The sequence below is a fragment of the Gavia stellata genome, chromosome 4 (assembly GCF_030936135.1).
Source record: "Gavia stellata isolate bGavSte3 chromosome 4, bGavSte3.hap2, whole genome shotgun sequence".
Lineage (NCBI taxonomy): Eukaryota > Metazoa > Chordata > Aves > Gaviiformes > Gaviidae > Gavia > Gavia stellata.
The window spans coordinates 58,925,502-58,946,657 of record NC_082597.1 but is presented as its reverse complement, the minus strand read 5'-3'; the positions used below and the strand labels follow the sequence as shown (position 1 = coordinate 58,946,657).

At 40.3% G+C, this 21,156-nt stretch overlaps 1 protein-coding gene across 2 annotated transcripts in view; it reads right to left on the bottom strand.

The window, feature by feature from the left end:
* MYH9 (myosin heavy chain 9) overlaps positions 1 to 21,156 on the bottom strand; it is a 72,141-nt gene that overhangs the window by 38,173 nt on the left and 12,812 nt on the right. For both annotated transcript variants that reach the window (XM_059816467.1, XM_059816466.1), the window contains exons 2-5: positions 17,595 to 17,947; positions 11,806 to 11,962; positions 1,452 to 1,479; positions 545 to 638 (exon numbers count right to left, since the gene is read on the bottom strand). In XM_059816467.1, coding sequence (XP_059672450.1) covers positions 545 to 638; positions 1,452 to 1,479; positions 11,806 to 11,962; positions 17,595 to 17,927 — 612 coding nt within the window. In that variant the 5' untranslated portion in view covers positions 17,928 to 17,947. The remainder of the gene's footprint in view (positions 1 to 544; positions 639 to 1,451; positions 1,480 to 11,805; positions 11,963 to 17,594; positions 17,948 to 21,156) is intronic.

The following is a 21,156-nucleotide window of genomic DNA, read 5'->3' as shown; positions in this document are numbered from 1 at the left end:
CCACCATCACCACCACCCTCCTTTCATGTGCTGCTAACAGTTGGCTGTTTTCCACCCTTTTAATGTTTTCCTACAATTCTAAAGTTTTCACCTGATGTCCACTAGCCTATCACTGTATTCTCCAGTGAGAGACAGTGGATTTTGAGACAGTATATGTAAAAGCGAAACCTAATCTATAAAGGTTTTACACTGCCTGGACTGGTTGTAAGCAATACATCCATGTAAAAAGATCTGTATGGGTGATCCTTCATTTATAGTGCCTCTTGCCCATGCACTTGCCCACGAATGCAAAAGGTCATGGATGAATTTATCCTCACTGTAGCTCCATTGAATTCAAAGGAGTTATGACTTAGAACAATGTTCCCTGGCTTGCAATTTTTGACAAACTTTTATTGTTTCATAGTTCACTATCCTCCTCAGTCCCCTGTTAAATGTTAGTATCTAGGCTTTTATTGAGCAATATGGCTTTTACCAACATCAGTCAATATACATTTATTGTCCAAAGTCACCACAGCAGTAAAGCAACATTAAACCCAGGTCTTACCTGGTCTTTTTTAGACTTGTGTGAGGAAGCAACATGAGCCAGATACTGAATGACCTTCTTGGTGTTCTCTGTCTTACCAGCTCCTGATTCACCTCTGTAAAGAAAATCTGCAATTCATTCACAAACAAGACTTAAGGGGACATATTCATATTTCTAAGCCCAAAAGGAATACAGAGCTCCTTAACTGCATTCTGGCCATTAAGGCAGCTCCCTCAAAACCAAGAAAAAACAAGTTCTACTGGCAAGCAGTAGCAGTGCAGCTGGACTGCAGGCTAGCCCTCAGCCAGTTTGCTGCTGGGTGCGGGTTCTGTACGCGTGCACAGAGAAGGGAAGGCAATAAAGAACTATGCTTTCTAATCAGTTGGATATGAAGATTGCCAAGTGGCTGAGGAATAATCCGGAGACTGCTGTAGAGCTAGGGGTAAAAGGTAATGAAGTGAATATTTCAAAAGGAAGCCTCCTGACTGCAAGAAGAAACATACCAATTCCTTAAGCAGAACTGAGGGCCAACAAATTTTGCTGTGTCTAGAAGAGAAACTGCTGTATCAAGAGTATCTGTTACTGTATCAGCCTCATCAGTATAGTTTACTTAAACACAACAGTTGCATCAAACCTGAAGGACTTCAAGCCTTTTCCATTGACAAAGCTGTATTTCTTCAGGAGTTTGAGCACAAGGGTTGTTTCAAAACCTCCCTTCTTCCTCCGTTTCTTACAAAAATTATTCTGCAGAAAGGTTTATATATATATATATATATATAGGAGGAACTGTAGTGGGACCTTCCTTGACTCTCCACTGTTACCTGATTTACTGAGCCCACCTCCAGCATTTACAATTAGAAGAGTCCTCCAACCAAGCTTTTTATCACAGACTTAGACATCCAGAAAAGCTGACAACTGTAATACTCACGTGCAAAGGATGGACTGATCCTCTCGATCTAGAATAAAATTTTTAAAAAGTAGTTAGACTCAGACTCTAAAATTAAATTTCTGTGACAGAATGAAATCAATACCAAAGACAAAAAAAGGAACTAGTAAACTCTGTCAAGTTTACTTCAGAAATATGGCCAGGTAACTCCTTTTCTGGTAATACATGCCAACATCCCAACATCTGCTAAAGTATAATGGCACCATCGCAATTTAGTTTTCTTCATCCAGAAAGAATATTGTTTGCATTACAATTTTTCTATAAACAATACAGAACTTTCTCACTGAATGTTTCTTTACCACAGAGCGACAGTTTGATGTACATCTATTTGTTCTTCAGTCCCCTCCCCTCCATTATACTGGGCCCATACTGACTTACAAAAGTTATCAGCAGAGCAGTGGAAATGGAAGGGGGAAGGGGAAAGTGGGACAGGAACAGTTACAAATCCCAAAGTGCCAAAACCTCACATCAAACAGAGGCTTTCACCCCCCAAAGAAACACCGGAAGCTCAGTGAAAATTTTTTGTTACTTATTTTGTACAGAATGGACATGAAAACTACAATGCTGAGCAGCAGCCTAAGCCCTATACAGTTGATTTATTTGTGGCACCATCCCCTATTGTATTAATGGAGCAGCTGGTAACAGCAGAAACCTTTTCTTTTTCATGCTGACATACCAGCAGACATACTAACTCCTGTGTTCAATTCCCAGCTGTCGATGATAACATCTTTCCAGTTACAGAACTTACTTCACCCAGCCTATCCACCACTATCTTCTCCCACATCTTTAACCTTCTTTCAGCTTTCACTTATGATTCCACTTCCTCATACGCAGCCCTGACTAGTCCTCCTACCATGCCTTCATCCTACTGCTCCCCCACCACTTCTGTGTGAACACACTCCCCTGCTTCTGCCTTGGTTTCACTTTTCATCCACCCCTCCACCCTATGGCCCCCCGCCACCTCCAGTCTGCATCCCATTCCTCCCCCACGCCACCAGGAACCAGCTGGGAGCACTGGGCAGACTGGGGAGACCCTGTGCCTACACAACAGCTTTAGTAGCTTGTAGTCATCACAGGGGCAGTGAGACCTGTTCAGACATGGAACAGACTTGAGCACAGCAAGTCATTCACAGACAGTCCACAAAAGCTATTAGGGCACTCACAGAACAGTTTGTAAGTTATCCATTTGGCAGTAGGATTTTTTGTTTTGTTTGATTTTAGTTGGTTTTTTTTTCTGTTTGGTGGGGTTTTTTTGGTTTTTTGCTTAAGATCAAGACCAGAGGACTATCAGATCACCCTGTCTGAGAACCTGACTGACACAGCACTTAGATTTCATCCGGTTATTGTCATTCTTTCCTTTCTCCACACTGAGCTCCAATTTTGTGTTGGTCTTAAGTCTAATCTCTAAAAAGAGAGAAAGAAAGCCTCAAACATCCATGAGAGTAGAATATTCACTTGATTGCTCTAATAAATTCTTTTAGCAATTGGTAACCTTCATCAGTGCATTTATGGATGTGACTGTCTCCATATTTTAGCTACTGGTTCTTTCTATTCCTTTCTCCAGTAGCTTAGGGAACCCAAGTGCACTCAGTATTCTCCCCACCAGAGAGTACTTAGATGATATAATTGAGTCACCATTCAAGTTGTTTTGTGCAAGATAAAAAGATCGAGCTCTAATTAGGGAAGGCTTCATCATCAGATAGAGTTCAAGTATCTGAAACTACTTGCCATATCCTTAAACCCTGCTACTGCAAGTGAATTTAGCATTTCAGTCCTATTGTCATGAATGCCATATTCATCAAGAAAAATCTCCTATAAACTCAGTTTATAAAGAGAGAAGTATATCTAGCCTTTGGACACATTTTTCATGGAATAAGGAAATCGGGTAAACCTAACAAATCTGAGATTGTATCTTTTCTTAAATTATTCTGAAACCAATAATGTTTCCATTAGGTTCACATGCTACAGATAGGCAACTCCTGCTCTTAAGCTTCTTCACTGGAAACTGACTATATGTAGATAAGCAAAAAAAATTTAGAAGAAAACAATCTGCTTTATCCCTGTTAATACTGCTCTCAGAAAGAGCTGATCAGCCCTAAGACTGGAAGAAAGCAAGCAGAAGAAAATCGTCACTCAAATGGTTTTGGCCCAGCAAACTCTTAAGCGGTCAAAACTAGATACTGCAGCTTTACTAGCATTGCATATTCATTTTTTCAAATGCTAAATTTTTTTAACTGCCTTTAAGATACACACCCCTTTTGCTAAGGGACAGTCAAAGAGTAGATGTTAGCCAGCTCCGAAGGCCCCACCCATCCAAGGTTCCCAGTGGGTCAAGGGCTCAGCAGGCACATGCCAGCCCTCTCTGTGACTGGGCACTTTGAGGGTGGATCAGGGGAATAACTAATGACTCATTTATGGATTGCCTAAGGAAACGTATTCTTTGGTAGCACGACACCTGGGTGCAATTCTCTATCACAAAGCAGCTATGTGCAAGGAAAAGATGTGCCTCTGAATAACATCTGACTTCTGAAAGCTTAACTATAAACAAGCAGCCCTCTTGTCCAAGCAAAGGTTATACTCGCATTCAGGTACTACAGAGGCTCATCTAAGAAGCCAATTTGAGAGAGAGGGGAAAAAAAAGAAAAAAACCCCAAACCCTAAGGAAGGCGCTCCTTACTCCCAGTAGTCAACTCTAGTGTTGGGGTTACGAGCTGGGGCTCCTGAAATAGACAATGGAGCCGTAAGTGCATGCCTTCCCTTCCTTCTCCTCCAGAAGAGGATCCTTATTCCAGGAAAAAAAAACATTGGTAAGCAGATAAATAAAGCAACTGCCCAACAGAAAAAAATGACCAACATCAGATAATACTCAGAAGCTCTTTGGCACTTGACTTTTTTTTGATCATGACAAGTTTTGTTGCACTTAGTTGAGAAGCTCTTTTTGAGCCTCATTCCAATGAGGCAAGGTAGCAACAGCACCCTGGACTGACCCGAGGAAGTCCCGAAGGGGCGAGCACAGGATTTTTCCACACCTTAACACAGAGCAAGGTGTTGAAAGGTGCTCAGGCAGGAAAAGTCACAGACAGTGTTCAAAATCCTCTCGGCAATACATTTTCCTCCCCCAACATACTTTCCTGGTGGCCTGCTGCAGCTGCGTTAGTCACCTCTGCTTTAAGCCAGCAGGAAGGTACCTGCGAGTGCAGGCAAGTCACTGGCAGCATGCAGACACTGCCATAAAAGGCAACATTCCTGTTTGCAATCCGGGGGAAATTCTTTCCCAGGACTGCAAAGCAGCAGTCATTGGAATAGCTGGAATTCTTCTAATTGTGTACAGACAGACAACTCAAATAATATGTTGAGCAACAGGAAACTGGAGCCGACCAAAGGGCCAAAGAGCTAATGCATACAAACGCATAACTTTTAAGACACACTTCCAATTAAGAATTGCTTTAAATGCCAATATTCATTCTCCATACAATACTGACTTGTGCCATCACGAATCAGAATTCAGTTGCCCAGACAAGAGGCCACCTCCACCCCTCCTTTTTTTTTTAAAGGATCATTCAACATGGGCGTACTGCACAACTTCAGTCAGCACTTGCCTTTACTCCATTGTCAGTTGTGCAAGCAACCTACTCAGCAAAAGAAAATGTGCTGGGTACCATAAACTCAGTTGATTATAATAACACAATCAAGAAACGCCTGATTAAAAGAAATCTGCATCTGCTTTTCAATCCTAAACAGAGTCACTTATTAAAAACAATCCAGAATAACAACTCATTAGTTAATTATAGCAACAATTCTGTATTCCAGACCAGCTGCCAAGGAAAACTTTTTATCTAGGCTTTTCTTCAGTTCTCATCACTGTAGTATTCAAGTGATCATAAGAAGCAACAGCCTCAAGCATCCAGAAATTCAGGAAGTAAAACATCCTTCAAATTTAAACTATACAGCAGTATGATATAATACGATCAGTAGATTAACTTTACTGTATATAAAACCCAATAATATCTAACTCATTCTTGACTTTCTTCAGTCCAAAAATAAAAGACCTCATTTTAGACTGCTTCCAGGACCTTCAGCATACATTAAAAACTTCATTAAAACGAAATTTGTTTTCACAAGAGAGACATCTTGTACATAAAAAGTCCTCAGCCAAATATTCTATTGCAAAACAACAAACCTGAATTAATTCTGAACTGCTGTGGTCAAATATATTGGCATAATTGATAAATTAATAGAGCCCCAAACTCTTGAATTTTTTTTAGTTGTTTTGGGATGGGAGAAGAAAAAGGTTGGGACGCTAGAAGAGAATGTCCAATTTCAGCTCCACATGTCAGTTACAGAACATCCTAGCAGGCCTTTATCACCCACTTCCTCTGCATGAGTGACTCCAGCTTCAAGCCTGTTCATCTCCATAAAAGGAGAAGTAATATAGCATTCACACAATGGTGACATCATCTCTCCAACTAAGAGGAAGTGTAGCTGAAAGGCAAAGGCCTGGCTTGCAGTCCCCTGCCTATAGCTGACTCATAAAGGCTAAAAGCTTAACCATAGCTAGATGGTACCACCCACCTCCTAACCACCGAGCGTCTGGCAGAATCGAGCAGCCTGGCCCTCTAGGTTTCCATGACTATGCTGCTCCCCTAGCATTGCCGTGAATGCCTGTAGCCCAACTTAGGTAACTGGCTGGCTGACCAAGTTAGAGAGTTGACCTAAAGCAGGAATTAGTCTTAAATGCATGTAAGTGCTTCAACCATGCAGTAGTTTCGGTGCCTCAGTCCCTCCTCAGTCTTCTCTTCCGACCTCAACATAATCCTAGAACCAATGTCCTTCCTTCAGGGCTCTAACACAGGAGGAGCCCCAGGCACTTGACACACTCTGCTACTCAGAACCACCCCACTGGCATAAAATCTAATCAAGTATGTTCACTGTGGTGCTTTAACCTACATGCTGGTTTGAGTAGGATCAGAAACACTCCAGGGGAATACCAGAACAGAGCCTGAGAGCCTGCTTCTGCATTATCATTTAAGGAATCCATTAGAGAAAAGTTTCAAAATGCTAATAACTTATCATCAAGTAAAAAAAAAAAAATCAAATTAAGGAGAAATGTAGCATATTCAAGACAGCTCTCAACAATAGAGCTTCAAGATGCAAAAAAGGAGAAAATCACTTGAGTTGGCAGGAACACTGCAGTGCCAAGATTCAGCTTTGAATTATCTCAAATTTGAGGACAGTCACAAGGAGAAAATTAAGTTTAATTTCAAAAAATGAAACATATCCTACTGGGTCAAATGCAAATATTTATTTCCCCAAGCCATTTTTGGAGGAGAGTCCATGCCCCTTTCTCTGGCATTCCTTAACTGAATCTGAAGCAAAACAGGAAAACAAGTTAGGCTGTAATTTTAGGTTACACAAATGTTTATGAAGTTCTGACAGGAAAGAAAAACTGGTATACAGCCTGCAAAGGCTCATGCAGCTCATGATACTAAAACAGTGAACTGAGGGAGACTGACAGCAAGGGCTGAGACATTACATAAGCAGCTGCCAGAGAGCTCCTGCTCTGGTTTACAGGAATGAAGCAAAAAGGGTGTGGTAACTACTAAAAAACAAGCGGGCAACGGACTCTTTTTTAGCTCCTTGTTCTATTGAAAACCACATTTCGAGACACAGATTTTGAGCTGCATTTAGAAATCTCAAGTAATTCAAAGCATGTAAAACATTTCTTAAGAAAATCAGAAACTACGTACATCTTTTCTTGCCATTTGTGTACAAACATCATCAAAATGAACATCCTCCATAATTAGTATCCAAACTTAACGTTGCCCTTTGCATCAGAACTTTGGACAAATCTTGCAAACAAACTAGTGAAACCACAGGCTGTATTCCTTTGGGTTTGGTGGAAACAGAACTTGACCTTTACATGCAACTTGAAAGAGACATCTGTGCCTCTACATAATCTGAACAGCTCTGTCAATCAAGTATCCCTGAACTGGTAAGCACGCCCAGAATATCGTATAGAAAATAAAGATGCACTTTGGGACAGTGCAATATACAGTGCAGCAAAGCAGACCAATGCCAAAAAGCAAGTTGAGAAAGAAGACCTGAGATCAAGGAAATTAAAACAGAAGTGTTCTACTAGCTCAGAAACTTAAGAAATATGTAAACATCTGAGAATTACAAATAAAATACTTCAAGGTCATGTTCTATAGAAGCAGATCTAGAGGACTGTTTCTTGTGAAAATGACAACTGGGCCTGAGGTCCATGTGAAGATCTACAACAGCAAGTTATTTGCCTACAATAGCTAACACTGTTTCCTCCCTTTATGTAACAAGGGCAATAGAAATCATGAAGTTACTGTGCTTCAGAATTTTTTCTTTTAAGCACCAAACCCAGAGACTGCCTAACTCCCAAGTGAACACCAGCAAGGTGCTGGCTGGACAGGCTCCTTTGCAGACTAATCCATCATGGTCAAGGAGTATTTAATCACTGCACAATGATTTTAAGAGTTTTGTTCAGTGAACTGTTAGGAGCCCTATACTAGTATGTGGAGAAACTGGTTGAGAAAGGAGATGGAGTACATTCATTAGTAATGTGCTGTCCATTCCCTCTACTACCTACCTCTTAGTTGAGCAGGTTGAGCTTTGGAGACCAGAATAACCATACTGATCTAACCTATTACAAAAGTTTCAGACACTGGCATTAAAACAGCCATCATGCTCCAGACATTAATGAAATTTTGAGCTTCTATCAGTATTTGATACAGAAAATTCCCTATCTGTGTTCCAAATAGACAAACAGGTGCTGTTTAACAGCTTTAAAATATGTTTTTCTAAATAGATCCCCTGGAGACTATGAGTTGAGGTAAAAAATGTACCCCTTCAGTGTACATCTGCTGCATTAGAATAATGATTTGTTTGCTCAAGACACCACTCCACTTGCAGGCACTGTGCTTCAATCATCAACACCAGAAGAGTAATTCTTCTGAAAGCAGTCAGACCTGAGGCTTCTGGCATCCAGGTTACCCAGAGAACAGAAACATTAAGATAAATGGTTGTTTTCTCCGAAACCAAAAATGTTACACTTTTTTCAGAGTTCTGCTCTTGAAGCACAGGAAGTCTCTCTAAGTACCGTGCAGCAAAATAATGTTTTCGTCTCATTTCTGAGTCTTAATGTCTTGGATCAGAGAAAGGAGGAAAAGGGGGGGGGGGGGGGGGGAGGAAATCACTTTGAACACCACCTCCATCATGTTATTGCTTCAAGGAAGTACTTCTGCTGAAATTTAACAAAAAGCAATTTAACATCTTGGAATATGTAAATGTCACATGACACGTCTGTGAATGGAGTAACCAGGGTAGACACAAAAAGAGGTCCAAGCTCACCCATAGTGCATTAGCATAGATGCCTGAAAAGGGTTAAATAGTTTCTGGATTAGGAGAGGTTGGAATAAAGCTCTCATAGTCCTCTCCCTTCCCAATCCCTTTCCTGACAAATGTCCCTTTGAATGACCTGCTTATTAGAATACCATAAATTGACTGAAAAGCAAAAAAAATTCAGAGTCCAAGTCAATTAACATGCACGGCTTTTCCGCTCTGTCAGCTTAAGAGATAACTATAACCCATGCTGACAGAAGTCAGAGTCAACAGCTTGCTATCCTTCTCCAGACCATGAAGGATTCCCAGTCTTCAGGGCTCTGAAAATAACCTAGGGAAGGCAGCCTAATCCTAAATGCCTCTGGCTCATGTGGAGCACCAGACCCTTTCATCTTCTATTCTCTGTACAGATTCCTGCCATACCACTGGCTGCTGCACCAAGCCTCCCCCACCGCTAAACAAAACTGAGAAAGTGGAATAGGAATGTTGCTTTCTATTGCCCTAGAGGCTAGCCAGGACCAGAGACACTGCAACGACCTACTCGCCTTCACTCCCTATAGCTGATGTCAGAATGCTACTGTTACCCATTACAAAAAGAGAATAAGGTAGCAAATAACCCTAAAACAATCTCTAGGTTCTTGCTAGCACACTTATGCACATGTGAAGCAAGACACACACAAAAATCTTTCCAAATCTAGTTAAACAGTTCAAAGCAGGCTAGTTCAAAAGCTAATGGGAATGATATTCACATCCAACAAGCGTTCCAAAAAGTCAGCGACAAGGTATCTCAAACCAGGCAAAGAACAACTATGGTAAACCTCTAGACTGTCAATACTGCTGAGAGTATTACATAGCTAGAATTGTTCTGGGAAAGGTAAACACTCCAGCAGAGCTCATAACAACTTTTCCATGCTAGGAAAGAGAGGCAAGGCTGCCATTCTTCAGCTTCGTACACCAAAGCAATTGAAGTCCGGGATTTCTGAGTTTTAGACATCACTCAAGCAGCGGTCTGACAGAGACACCTTCTCTTTTCAAAAGGAAAGAAAATATCCATGTAGATTAATCACTCTGAACCACCATCAGACCAGGGAAAGTCACCTGTCCCTTGTTGCAGAATTGCAGCTGTCTGGATATCCACTGCCACATGCTGATATATCTGGCAGGGATGAAGGACGAGATGCATGCACATGCAGTTCCAAACGGTTTAACTGTTGTCTATAGGGAAAAGGATTACTTCAGTCTCCTTACAACAATGCCAAAGAAACTCTTTCTGATTCTACGTAGAAAAGATTTCTTTTTTGGGAACAGTAACTCTGGTAGGGTTAAGTCAATAGCTTGTTTAAGAAAAATATATGTTGGTACTTGAGCTGACAAGGAGTGGGCACGGGAGAGAAGGAAGTGATAAAGGAAGTGAAACAGTGATAAGAGGTTTATGGACAACCTTGCTGCCACATATAGTATGGACAAGGACACATGTACTGCCTTTCATGGCAGATCCAGTCTTCTGAGAGAAGTGAGCTCCTATATAGGTCCAGGTTCACAGGTTTTTTCCTCTGGATACAGCATTCTTTTCAGAGTAACACATCAGTAGTATAGCTATATGTCCTCAAGAGCTGCCACATCTTCAACAAATTGCCGTCAGTACCCTGCCACCAGTCCACTGCAGCATGTCTGTATGGCTCACCCCTCCCCACCCAAGGCTTTTACAAATACAGTTTAATCAATCCATCACGTTAGCTCTCCCGTGTGCTGTGCTTTGCATGGCACCACACTTGAGCAAACTTTCTCAGCATTCTCCACACACAAAACTTGTTTAAAGCCACTAACGCAGGTAAGTGGAAGGAGTTTTTCTTACTCCCTTTCCACTCTGGGCAACCATATTGTTATAGTCCTCCTATGCTTGGAGGTGCAAGTGGTAGTGAGGGCAGGGGAAAAGCAGAACTCTTTAAAACTGAGTCTAATTAGAATTTTAAAGCATAATTTTATTTTATCTAGCTTTTTTTCCAAAAAGTGAGGCTAATGACAAGACCTAGGAGAGACGAACATCTTAATCATTGCTAGTTATCAGAAAAGAAAGGAGTAATCAAATTCATACAAGCCATGCCAAATCAAAGTATCCATTATCTCCTTTAAACGTCACAAAGCATGCCTCTTCATATAACCCAGCTTTAAACAGGAAGAAAAGCACAAAATACCTCCATACCTGAACCGTCTCCAAGCATCCCAAACACAAACACTCTGAAAGACCTCCTCTCAAAAGGGGGGATATGCACAGGACATTCAGAGCTCCATATTTAAAAGTCCTCAAGTGACAAACAAGCAGCAGATAATATATATGATTCTTTACTTCTCATTTGTATACACGTCGGGGGAATAAGTCAATCTGCTTGCTTTCTTTTATTCTATGAAAAGCCAACAGATGTACTTAATATTGCCTCATAGTATGTTTTATTCTTAACAGAATAAGAATGTAACCAAACAACTCCTGATCAGTAGAACTACCACTGACCATCGCACTTCAAAATGCAGGTTATACTAAGCTTGTTTCACCCAACCAGATTGTGTGACTGGATTTTAAATACTTTTGTTAAAAGCCTCCATCAACCAATACACATACTTGCCCACTGACAGCTATCGTTTCATAGGCTCATCACTGAGAGAGAAAGTTCACCTCAGTTCTCCTTGCCTGCTTCTCTGAACCCCAGGTACTCACACCAGTCTGTTCTTTATGTCAAGTTTAGCTCTTGCCAGACTCTTTGTACGGTTCTTCAATCCACTAGAGCAGGAGAAAGCTATTCACCTGAACACACAAGCCGGTACCAAGTAGGTGTCAGGTGTCTGTAAGCAAGGACAGAGGTGGCAACAATGCCTTTTGATAGCAATGAGTTGTTGTTCTCCTACAGTGTTTTGACTGCAACCTTGATTTGTGGTTTCAACAAGAGTCATTATCTCAGACAGCACTCACCTTGCATCATACTCCTGTAGGCTGTGTCTGTGATGGCATAGATATGAGGGGGCATCTCATGTCTCTTTTTGCCTTTGTACATCTCCACTATTTCTTCTGAGTATATGGGCAGGTTCTTGTAAGGATTGATTACCACACAGAATAGGCCTGAGTAAGTCTGGAAAGAAAACGCCCCAGCAAATAAAGACAGGAATTAAAAATGTTGAATACTTGCACATTTTAACAGTATATTACTTGAAAAAACAAAACTAACAAACCAGTCCTTTTTTAAGTGCTTCTTCTAGTGATGCCATGTGGGATGCTTCCCACTAAGCAGTATTAGAATCTGAGCAACAGCTAAAGTCATCAACTGGACTAGTACTCAACCTTTCCAAGTATGCACAGAGCATCAACTGACACATTAGTCACACTGGCATCAAATTGGCCTGCTCCCTGGCTAATTAACAGTCCACTAGGACTGGCTTTTCTTCCTTTCAAAGTTCCTATATTCAAGGCAAGTGTCCAGTTCGTTATAAGGTAGGTGCTCAGCTCCTAGAAAAACACATTTTATTCTGTTCTGCCTCATGTTTGCTATGGATTTATCCAATAATCGATCAACTACAATGTAAATAGAACTTCAAGCCAAAAGAGTTACTAAAAGAAAAATAAGACCAGTGTACTCCTTAGAGGTTTTTAAGACCACTGGACTAGGCTGAATTCAGTGTTGACCCTGCTTTGAACAGGAAGCTGGATTAGATGACCTCCTAAAGACCCTGAACACTTTCATGATTCATAATGTAACAAGTATAACTAGAACTAGACTCAAAACTGTAAGGTCATAAACATAGTATAGTTCTGAACTAGTTAATATAGAAAACAATTCTAAATTATTCTATGCTCAAAGAGTCAGCAGCATTTGCCAAAGTTTACTTCTAATTCATCTCAAACAGTTAATTCATTGATCTGTGACAGCAAACCTCAATTTCTCAATTGGTTTCCACCGGCTTAAATTCTACAGTTCTAATGGAAGACAACTGTCAAAATACTTCTAGTGAAAATATTAAGCTTCTTAAAAGAAAAAAAAAAATCTTTGAGATCTGAATGCCTAAAAAAAACCCTAACAAACATTTTACTTGCAAAGGGAATAGGAGGAGCAGAGGCTTCTTAGATATTTCCTAGATATTCTAAGAATAGTATTCCAAGCCTTGCTCCTGAGGTTTACAGCTACTCTAGCTCCCTGTAAATTTTAGAGGCAGCTGTTTGAAACATCTGGAGAGGAGTAGCTTTCTACAGCAACTTGCAGTGCTACCAGAAGAGAGTACATTTGGTACTTTTTACTACTATTGCTACCATCTCTCCTATTGTTTGCTCAATGAAGAGTGCTTCAGAGTGGTAAAGAGTTCTCCACAATGAGCGCAGAGAGTACTTAATCAGATTTAGCCTCTTTAGCTAGATAAAGGTAAGGATTAGACTACAGGGATCAGAAGGGTGAAAATAGCATCTACTACACAGTTTACAGTCTTATATCCAAATTTTCTACATGCTGGCTTGATGTTAAGTAATTAGCCCACTCTCATACACAGCAGATTGAGATACAGCTTTCACCCTATGCAGCAGATTCAGATACAGCTTTTACCCTATGTCCCCCAGAAAGCAAAATTTTTATAGATATTTAAGGTTCCTTTTCCATACCCCAGTATAAACTATTGGGAAATGTTTTCAGACCTACTTTTTTTTTTTTTTTAATATTTGAGGAATATTTGAATAGCTTGCAGAAAACACTACATCTCTTTCCAAAGTGGGAAACTACAAAAGCTTGCTAAAAACCTTTTAGCGTAGGACTTAAAAAGTTCCAGGAAGCTAAGCTTCAGTGAGACATTCTAGTCAGGTTAGGTTTGAGGTAGTGCTCAAAAGGAACAGTTTAAGGAGTTTGCAGAAACCAACTCAGCAATGCTAGTTCCTTCTGCCTCAGCCTTAGTTCTCCATGATGTCAGACAGTACTTGTAGAGCACAGAATAGCAGCTGAAAGACTGGGTCATGCTTTCCTGTCCTTTGACTACACTAGTGGAAGACACAGTAGGACCAAGAGGTAAAAAGGAGTTGACTCAGGAGTAGCATGTTCACAGCACATGCAGTACACCTTTTCCTTATACTGGCATGGAAATAATTGACACTGGAGTCAACTGAACTGTTAGAAGAAAAGCTGTAATTTTATCAGAGTTCTGGAAAACAAGTAAACAAAAACCCTCTAGGCTGCCAGTTCCAGCTGTCTGCATTAGCAATCATCTCACCTCAAAACCCATGGCAGCAGCAACATGCATGTAGTAATCAAAAGAAGATGCCCTATATAGTCCCTATTCCCTCCCGCAACAAAACTGTAACTCATGCCACAGACTGAACCTGGCTCTCCTTTGAAGGTGTTAATAAAGCTAAATGCCTGTTTGCTGCTTTTGGGAGATTAGAAGCGAGAGCAAAAGAAAAGTGGTAGCAAGTACTGTAAAGTTTTCTTGTCTGTATTTGTGTGACAAATTAGAATTGTCACTTTTCAAGTAAGAATAGTGTCAAGTCTGAAGCTGGACTGAAGCAGTCTTACAGATGAGAGCAGCAGTTTAGAAAACAGAAGAAACTAATTTCAATTAGAGTGATGAAACCATGAAGCAGGTATGCAGGAAGAAGCCATCACCTTCTTCCAGCATTCTGGTTGCCAGGAGAAATACCACAAGGAAGTTTCCTTGCAGTATAATGATCTCAGACAGATGTGTGAGGTGCTATTTTTGTCTAACGAAGAGAGGCAACTAATCATGGCTGGAATAGGCAACTGAGCAAGACCACCATGTCACAACTGCTGGTCAAGCACACTGACAGAGTTTTATATAGGAAGCAAGTTGAATTACATTGAGCAGAAGCTGCCAGCCCTACTACAGAGAAGACAAGAGTCATCTTCATCTTAAAGTACAAATAAAGACTTATATGCATAAATCCCTGAATTGAACCCAAGGCTCCAACTGAAAGGCTAATCTATTATAAGCATAGCTGGCTTGGAAATCTGTACTTTGTTTCAGACATTACTATCTCAAAATAGAATTCTGGCATTACCTTTCACTAACTATTTCAAGTGACACACAGGCCAAACTGAAACTGATTTTATTTTTCTAACTGCTAAACTAGCTCTGAAGAGCTGAAAGGACCATCTGCAGCATGGCACAAAGCTGACAGCATCATAAAGTTTATTTTCCAGCAACTGTTAACTTCAACGAAATAACTGGAACATGTAAGGTTGAGTTTTGAGTTTCACACTGAATACAAACAAGGCAGTTCAGGTAAGCAAGACAAAAGTTGAAAATTATCTTCTGATAAAGCATTCCAAATAGAAAGGGTTATTATGAAAGCCAGTCTATCAGCAAGTCACCTCAGTGCAGAACTAACCAGCACATGGAAACAGCAAATTGGTGTCAGACTCAAGCTGTTAGTTCTTGAAATGTTTGACACTCCTTGCTCAAAATTTGCCTGCACCAGCCATAAGATTTCCCCCTTCCTTTTATAGGATGGGTAGATAGAAAAATAAAGTTAAAAAAAGAAAAGAAAAAAGCCACAAAAACACACAGCCCTGCTGGCAAAGAAGAGAGAAAGGACAAGAGCAGAACTAAATTATGCTTATGATCTTTCCAGAGACATTTATGCTAAAGATACATTGCGTGTATTCTCTTTCTTGAAGAGGATTAATGATCAACTAACAGCCACTCCAATGAAAGTATTTTAAGCCTTCACATTAATCTCCTGACTTGCTGAGAACTGCTGACAGGTGAGATCAGTCCATTTCACAAGTGCACAGAAACAGTTTTGGCAAGACTAAGATTCTGTAATAGAGCATTGCTATGTTAGGTTTACTTGGATGAAGGGTGTGGGGATTTTTTTTTTTTATACTTCTTACAATCCAACTAGAAGAACTTAATTTATTACAGTCACAGACTATGTCTGAAATTTCAGAGGATATCTTGCAAAATATGTGAAACAGCCCATTGCATAGTGTGCAATAGACTTTGAGATGCTGTTGAATTATTTTCAACAACTTATTACATAACCTAGCAATGTTTCCTGTTCTAAAAATGCTACACGTGATCTTGCACATCCTATTTCATCTCAATACAAAGATTCTTCCCTCTGAGAATAGATTTTGACCAATAGTCAAAGGAGTTACTGACTACACAGAATAATTAACTGCATGAACCTCCAACCACATTAGGTCTCAAAATTCTGAGAGCAGAAGGTGGGAGTCGGACTAAATCTACATCAGCTTTGCATCCTTCAGATGTTCTCTGATCATTTCTGCCAATAGTTGTCTATATGCCTCCATGCCACTCCAGAAGAGCAGTGGTCACAGCACTAACCAGAGCCAGAGTTTCTAGCTTGTGTTCATGCTCCTTAACTTAGAAGGCAACAGTTCACAAAGGTTTTTACCCAAGAGAGATAGCTAGGGTGAACTCCCGCTATGTGGTGTCTTAGATACCACCAGTCCCTGTTAGGACAGAAGAGGTCATCTATGGCTTGCCATGTAGATGATGACATAAAAGACTATATCCCTTTGGGTATGACAAAGTAGTAAGCATTCAAAAAGACCCAAAACACACAGATAGGTATTGCAGAAAGTTTTTACTCATGTTGTCTTCTCTGTATGACAAGAGAGGCAGCTTTTGGATTGTGGCAGCACAAAAGGCGGGGGGGGGGGGTGGTGGTGGGGTGGTGGTGGAGGAAATCTAGACAGACTTTCTTCAAGGACTGTATTAATATACATGTTTACATATGAAATTTATTCTTTAATACATTTTATTTTAATAGAACTTCTAATCTACTGCAAAGAAGATTTCATAGTGCCTAAAAATACTGAACATCCAGCATTTCTACATCCCTCAGGATTCCATCTCAGGCAGTCCCATTTTAATTCTGTAAGCAGAGGCTAGTTTGAAAATAAATAAACCAAGAAACACTAGTTCCCATTTTAACCAGCCACTGCACCCAAATTCTACACTACCCCTGAGTTTAATCATTCATTCTATGCCTGCAGATTATTAATAAAGTAGAGGCTATCACAACCAACATCTGCTGGCTAAACAGAGGAAAATCAGAAGGGTACCAAAGAACCAGACCAAGGGTCCAATTATCCTTCCCCACCTTTCCTTATTTATTGCTTTTGGTATTATTTTGGTGAAGTAGCTGCTGCATGCTTCATTGGGTACGACTGTTGGTCCCATAAATGGTATCTCTGTCATTTCCACATCAATAAGAAGCAGCAATCTCTGCTTTTGTCCATTTTGGGGTGGAAAGAAAAGGAAATATTTCCCATCTGCAAGCACATGCAGGCACGTATGTGCCGTCTCTACTAAAACACTCCAAGATCCAGAATTTTTATAACACAAAAATCTTGGTATTAGCATTCTTTCCCACTGAAGCGCCAGACGTGGGAAAAAGCAATTCAGATGTTAGGTATATTAGGACTGTGTTTTTATTATTATTTGGTTCCATTCAGATCAGACTCCCTGTTAAATGGCATTCAAAACATCCTGCAAACAAAGACATTAAAATGTTGAAGACAGATTTACCACAGCATTCCTTGAAAGTTTCAACTTTAATAAGAGGGGGATTGGCATAGTTTAGTGAAAAAATTTTAAGTTGAGGGAAGAAGCTAAGTCACATGAGAGTTGCGCAGAGGGGCAATGAAAGGTTAGCATACACATTTTAGAAGCAAAGTGATTACAGTAAATTCACATACTATGCAATCAAGAACTCTTACCCCAATAGACAAGATTACTTACATAGATCAGTCCCGAGTAGTATCTCTCCTTCAAGTTGTGAAGCACAGAAGCCTCATTCAGGCATGTCAGCTCCGCCATATCTTCTACTTTGGAGAATTTGGGGGGGTTCATCTTCTGGATGTCATCCTTATTTACTTTCACTTTCTTCCCATTCTCTGCCAGTTCCACAATGGCCTCATCTCCTACTTCTTCCTTCAGGCTAGCTGCCTCAAACCCATTCTTCTCCGAGGGAACCCATACCAGCTTCTTAGCTGCCCAGTCAGCCTGAGTCAGGGGGTTATTAATGATGTTTTTGTCCACATAAAGGTACTTATCTGCATCTCTTTGTGACATTGTGTTTTAGAATTGGGGACCTGTGAAAAGAGAGAGGGGAAAAAAAAAATATCTTTTTAAAGCCTCAAGTTGCCTTGCAAATTCCTAGAGGCAGACAGGCACATGCTAACTACTCCAAGTCCCTCATCATCACAGCATGCCTCCCCCTCCTTTAGTTTCATGTTAGTAAGCACTGGTAAGTTGTCAAAGTTCCAATAAGGTCAAGGTTTTGCTTGCCAAGAGGATGAAAAAAAAAACCCAACCCCAAACTAACAAGCAGTTGAAAAAGAAAACCTACAACAAAACACTGACCGTTAAGCATTTGGAAGCCATTATTTGGCAGAAAAGAGAAAGCACATTAAAGTGGTAAGCATCAAACAATTTGTAAGATGTGCCAATACTCACAGCATCAGATACTATGTTAGTAACGTTCAGGTCAAGATTAGCCCTTCACTGCTCTACCTGGTAGAGATATTAGCTCAGAAATATAATCATAAATGTTTAATCAACACTTTTACTTCCTATCTCCTTGTTCTGATAAGCTACGAATCAAATATCGCAACATCTTAGAAATGCCATATACCAGTCTAGACAATACATGAGATGCACTTTGCTTCTAAAAGACATCATCGATAATTTGAGGACACCAGTTAAGACCACAATTAGATACTTCCCATCACCAGCTTAGTAGCAACACCCAGCCCACCAGTTTCTATCTTTTTTCTAGATAACGTTCAGTAGCAAAATACCTTCAAGACAGTAACAGAATAAACATGCGGTCAGGAAATTTTACAGCGAAAAATCCTCCATTGAGATCCTTGTATGAAGCTGTGGTAAGGTAGAGGAGAGAATACCACCCCTATAAGAGGGAGATTTAGGCAGCATGCTCAGAAAATGGCACCCTAGATTTAGTGTTTCATCAAAACCAGAACACTACTGCCAGGGATTTTCCAGTTTATAAGGCAGCAATTTTATTGGTGCCATTCAGAAATCCTTTCAATCAGAAGAAAGGACTGCATGCGCCAAGGCTCATTAATCCTATAACAGCAGCCTCTTTACAAGGTCCCATAAACATTACTTCTTGGATCCTTCCTCACAAAGATACCAGTGTCCTCAATATATGCTTTTCATAACTTGTATAGAAGCTAGAGCTATTTACCATCAAAAGAAGAGGAAATGAAAATATCAACATTCCTGTCATGGAAGACTGTCAGGATCTATAGGGATAACCTTTTTACAGAAAATACCCATATTTACAAAGCAGCCTGCAAATCAAATGGGTGAAGTCTGACTATAGATACTGCAGACAAAAAGGTATTAAGAGCAGGACAGAAGCAGTTCAACTCCCAAAATATGCATGAGAGCAACAATAGATGTTGAGTCCCAGCATTAGCAAGCAGTGAACGAAGCCAGAAAAACCATCAGCTATAAACAATGATGGGCACAAATGCCCACACCAGTTATCTGTAAGCATGTAGGGAAATTCCTTTCAACAAATGTATCACTGTAGGTGGTATGCAACTTTGTGGCAGAGACTGTATGGATAGCTGTATATTCACAGTCAAAAATTCTTTAGCAAACAAAGAGAAAATTACTCTATAAATAATAATTTCCTTTAGCTTGAGTTTAAAATCTTTGTCTTAAGCCTTACAGGATATGCCAAGTACCTATCGCACACTTTACCTCATCTTTCCTTCCCCACAGGGTCACTGACACTTCCACCTCAGTCACCACAATGGTGATTCTGAGAGCAGCTCCTTCTCCCTGGCTTTTCATATTTTTCTTGAAAATCCAGATTTTAATGGGAAAACAATGAAGATATTTATTGCAGAAATAAAATGTAGCAATCAGGAGGCTGCCATGAAAAATCTGAGCTGTCAAGAGAGCTCCAATACCACACTACAACAGCTAGCCTGATGGAGTATGTAGGATATAGAGAAGACTAACACTTCAACAAAAGATACTGAGACTCCATGCCATTGCAGAGTATCATCTGTAGGTTGTGGTCAAAGGGTTAAGAAAAGGGAGGGGAGGGGAAAAGGAAAAAAAAATATTCAGTTGTGTTCAGAGTTGTATCAGGTTTGGCAAGGCAACAGCTGTGCTCTACCCTCCATTACACAGTTTCCTGCCTATGCAACTCCCAGAATCTAACCAGTTGCCTTTTTTGGCTATAATTAGGCAGGACACAGAGGCAGTATGCTTCAGCTAAATTCAGTTTCATCATTTCCTGAGGAATCCTAAGTAACCAGCCATCTGAAGTGTCCTACATTACACTGTAACATACTCCTCACTTCCTTACTGTTAAGAGTACGTGCATTCAATACACCTTGAAGATTTATTCTGGGATAAAGACTAATTCTTTTTGGGTAAGAAACATTTAAGACCACAAGAAATCTTTCAAGGGGTATCCCCAGCCAGTTCTAGATCTGAAGAGAAGTAAAGAAATAAGATAGCTACAGAAAGGTTAATCAAATCCCTTACAGGAGGAGAACCCCTGAATTACCTCACACACAGGAAGACTGTGCTTTTCAGTCTCTAAGGGGTCATTCTATAGCATCTATCCATTTTTATTCCCAGGTCCGAAAACAACAACTATCACAGTGATAAAGAACGTAACATAGCTATTCTAAAGTCTCACCAGACACTAACTTTTTTTATGCCAGCACTACCAAACATTGAGGAGATTCAAAGATGGTCTGTCCCTCAAACTTCAAACAGACTTGAAAATTGCCCTATTTCATGGCAGCAGCAAACAGTCTTATTCTCACCATCTCAAACTAGTTTTCATATGCTCCAGAATAATCCTCAGGTACCAGAACTAAAAAAACTGGAGGTTCACACTAAGATAACATGGTATTAGTGCTATTCTCAAGTCTGACTTCTAACCCACAGGGCCTCTAAACTAGCAATACCACAAACCAACCATTAATTTGCCTTCTCCACAAGAACAGTACCAGAGGAAATCAGATTCAGCAAGTTCCATCTCATGGGCTCCAAAACTTAGCTTCCTAGCTTATGCTGCATTTCACTGCGCATTTCTAAAAAACCCGTAAGTGGTCAAGGAAGTAAGTCCAGTAAGCTCTTGCAGCCTTACAGCAACTCACAATGAATGCAAGTCATTACCATTTTAGGAACAAATTAGGAAGCAATTTGTTTGCCTAGTAGTTTGCATTTTGGGTGTAGATAATTATGTGGGGCAAGGACATTTATCTTTACACAGCTATTGTGCAACTGTCAGATGAGTATACCG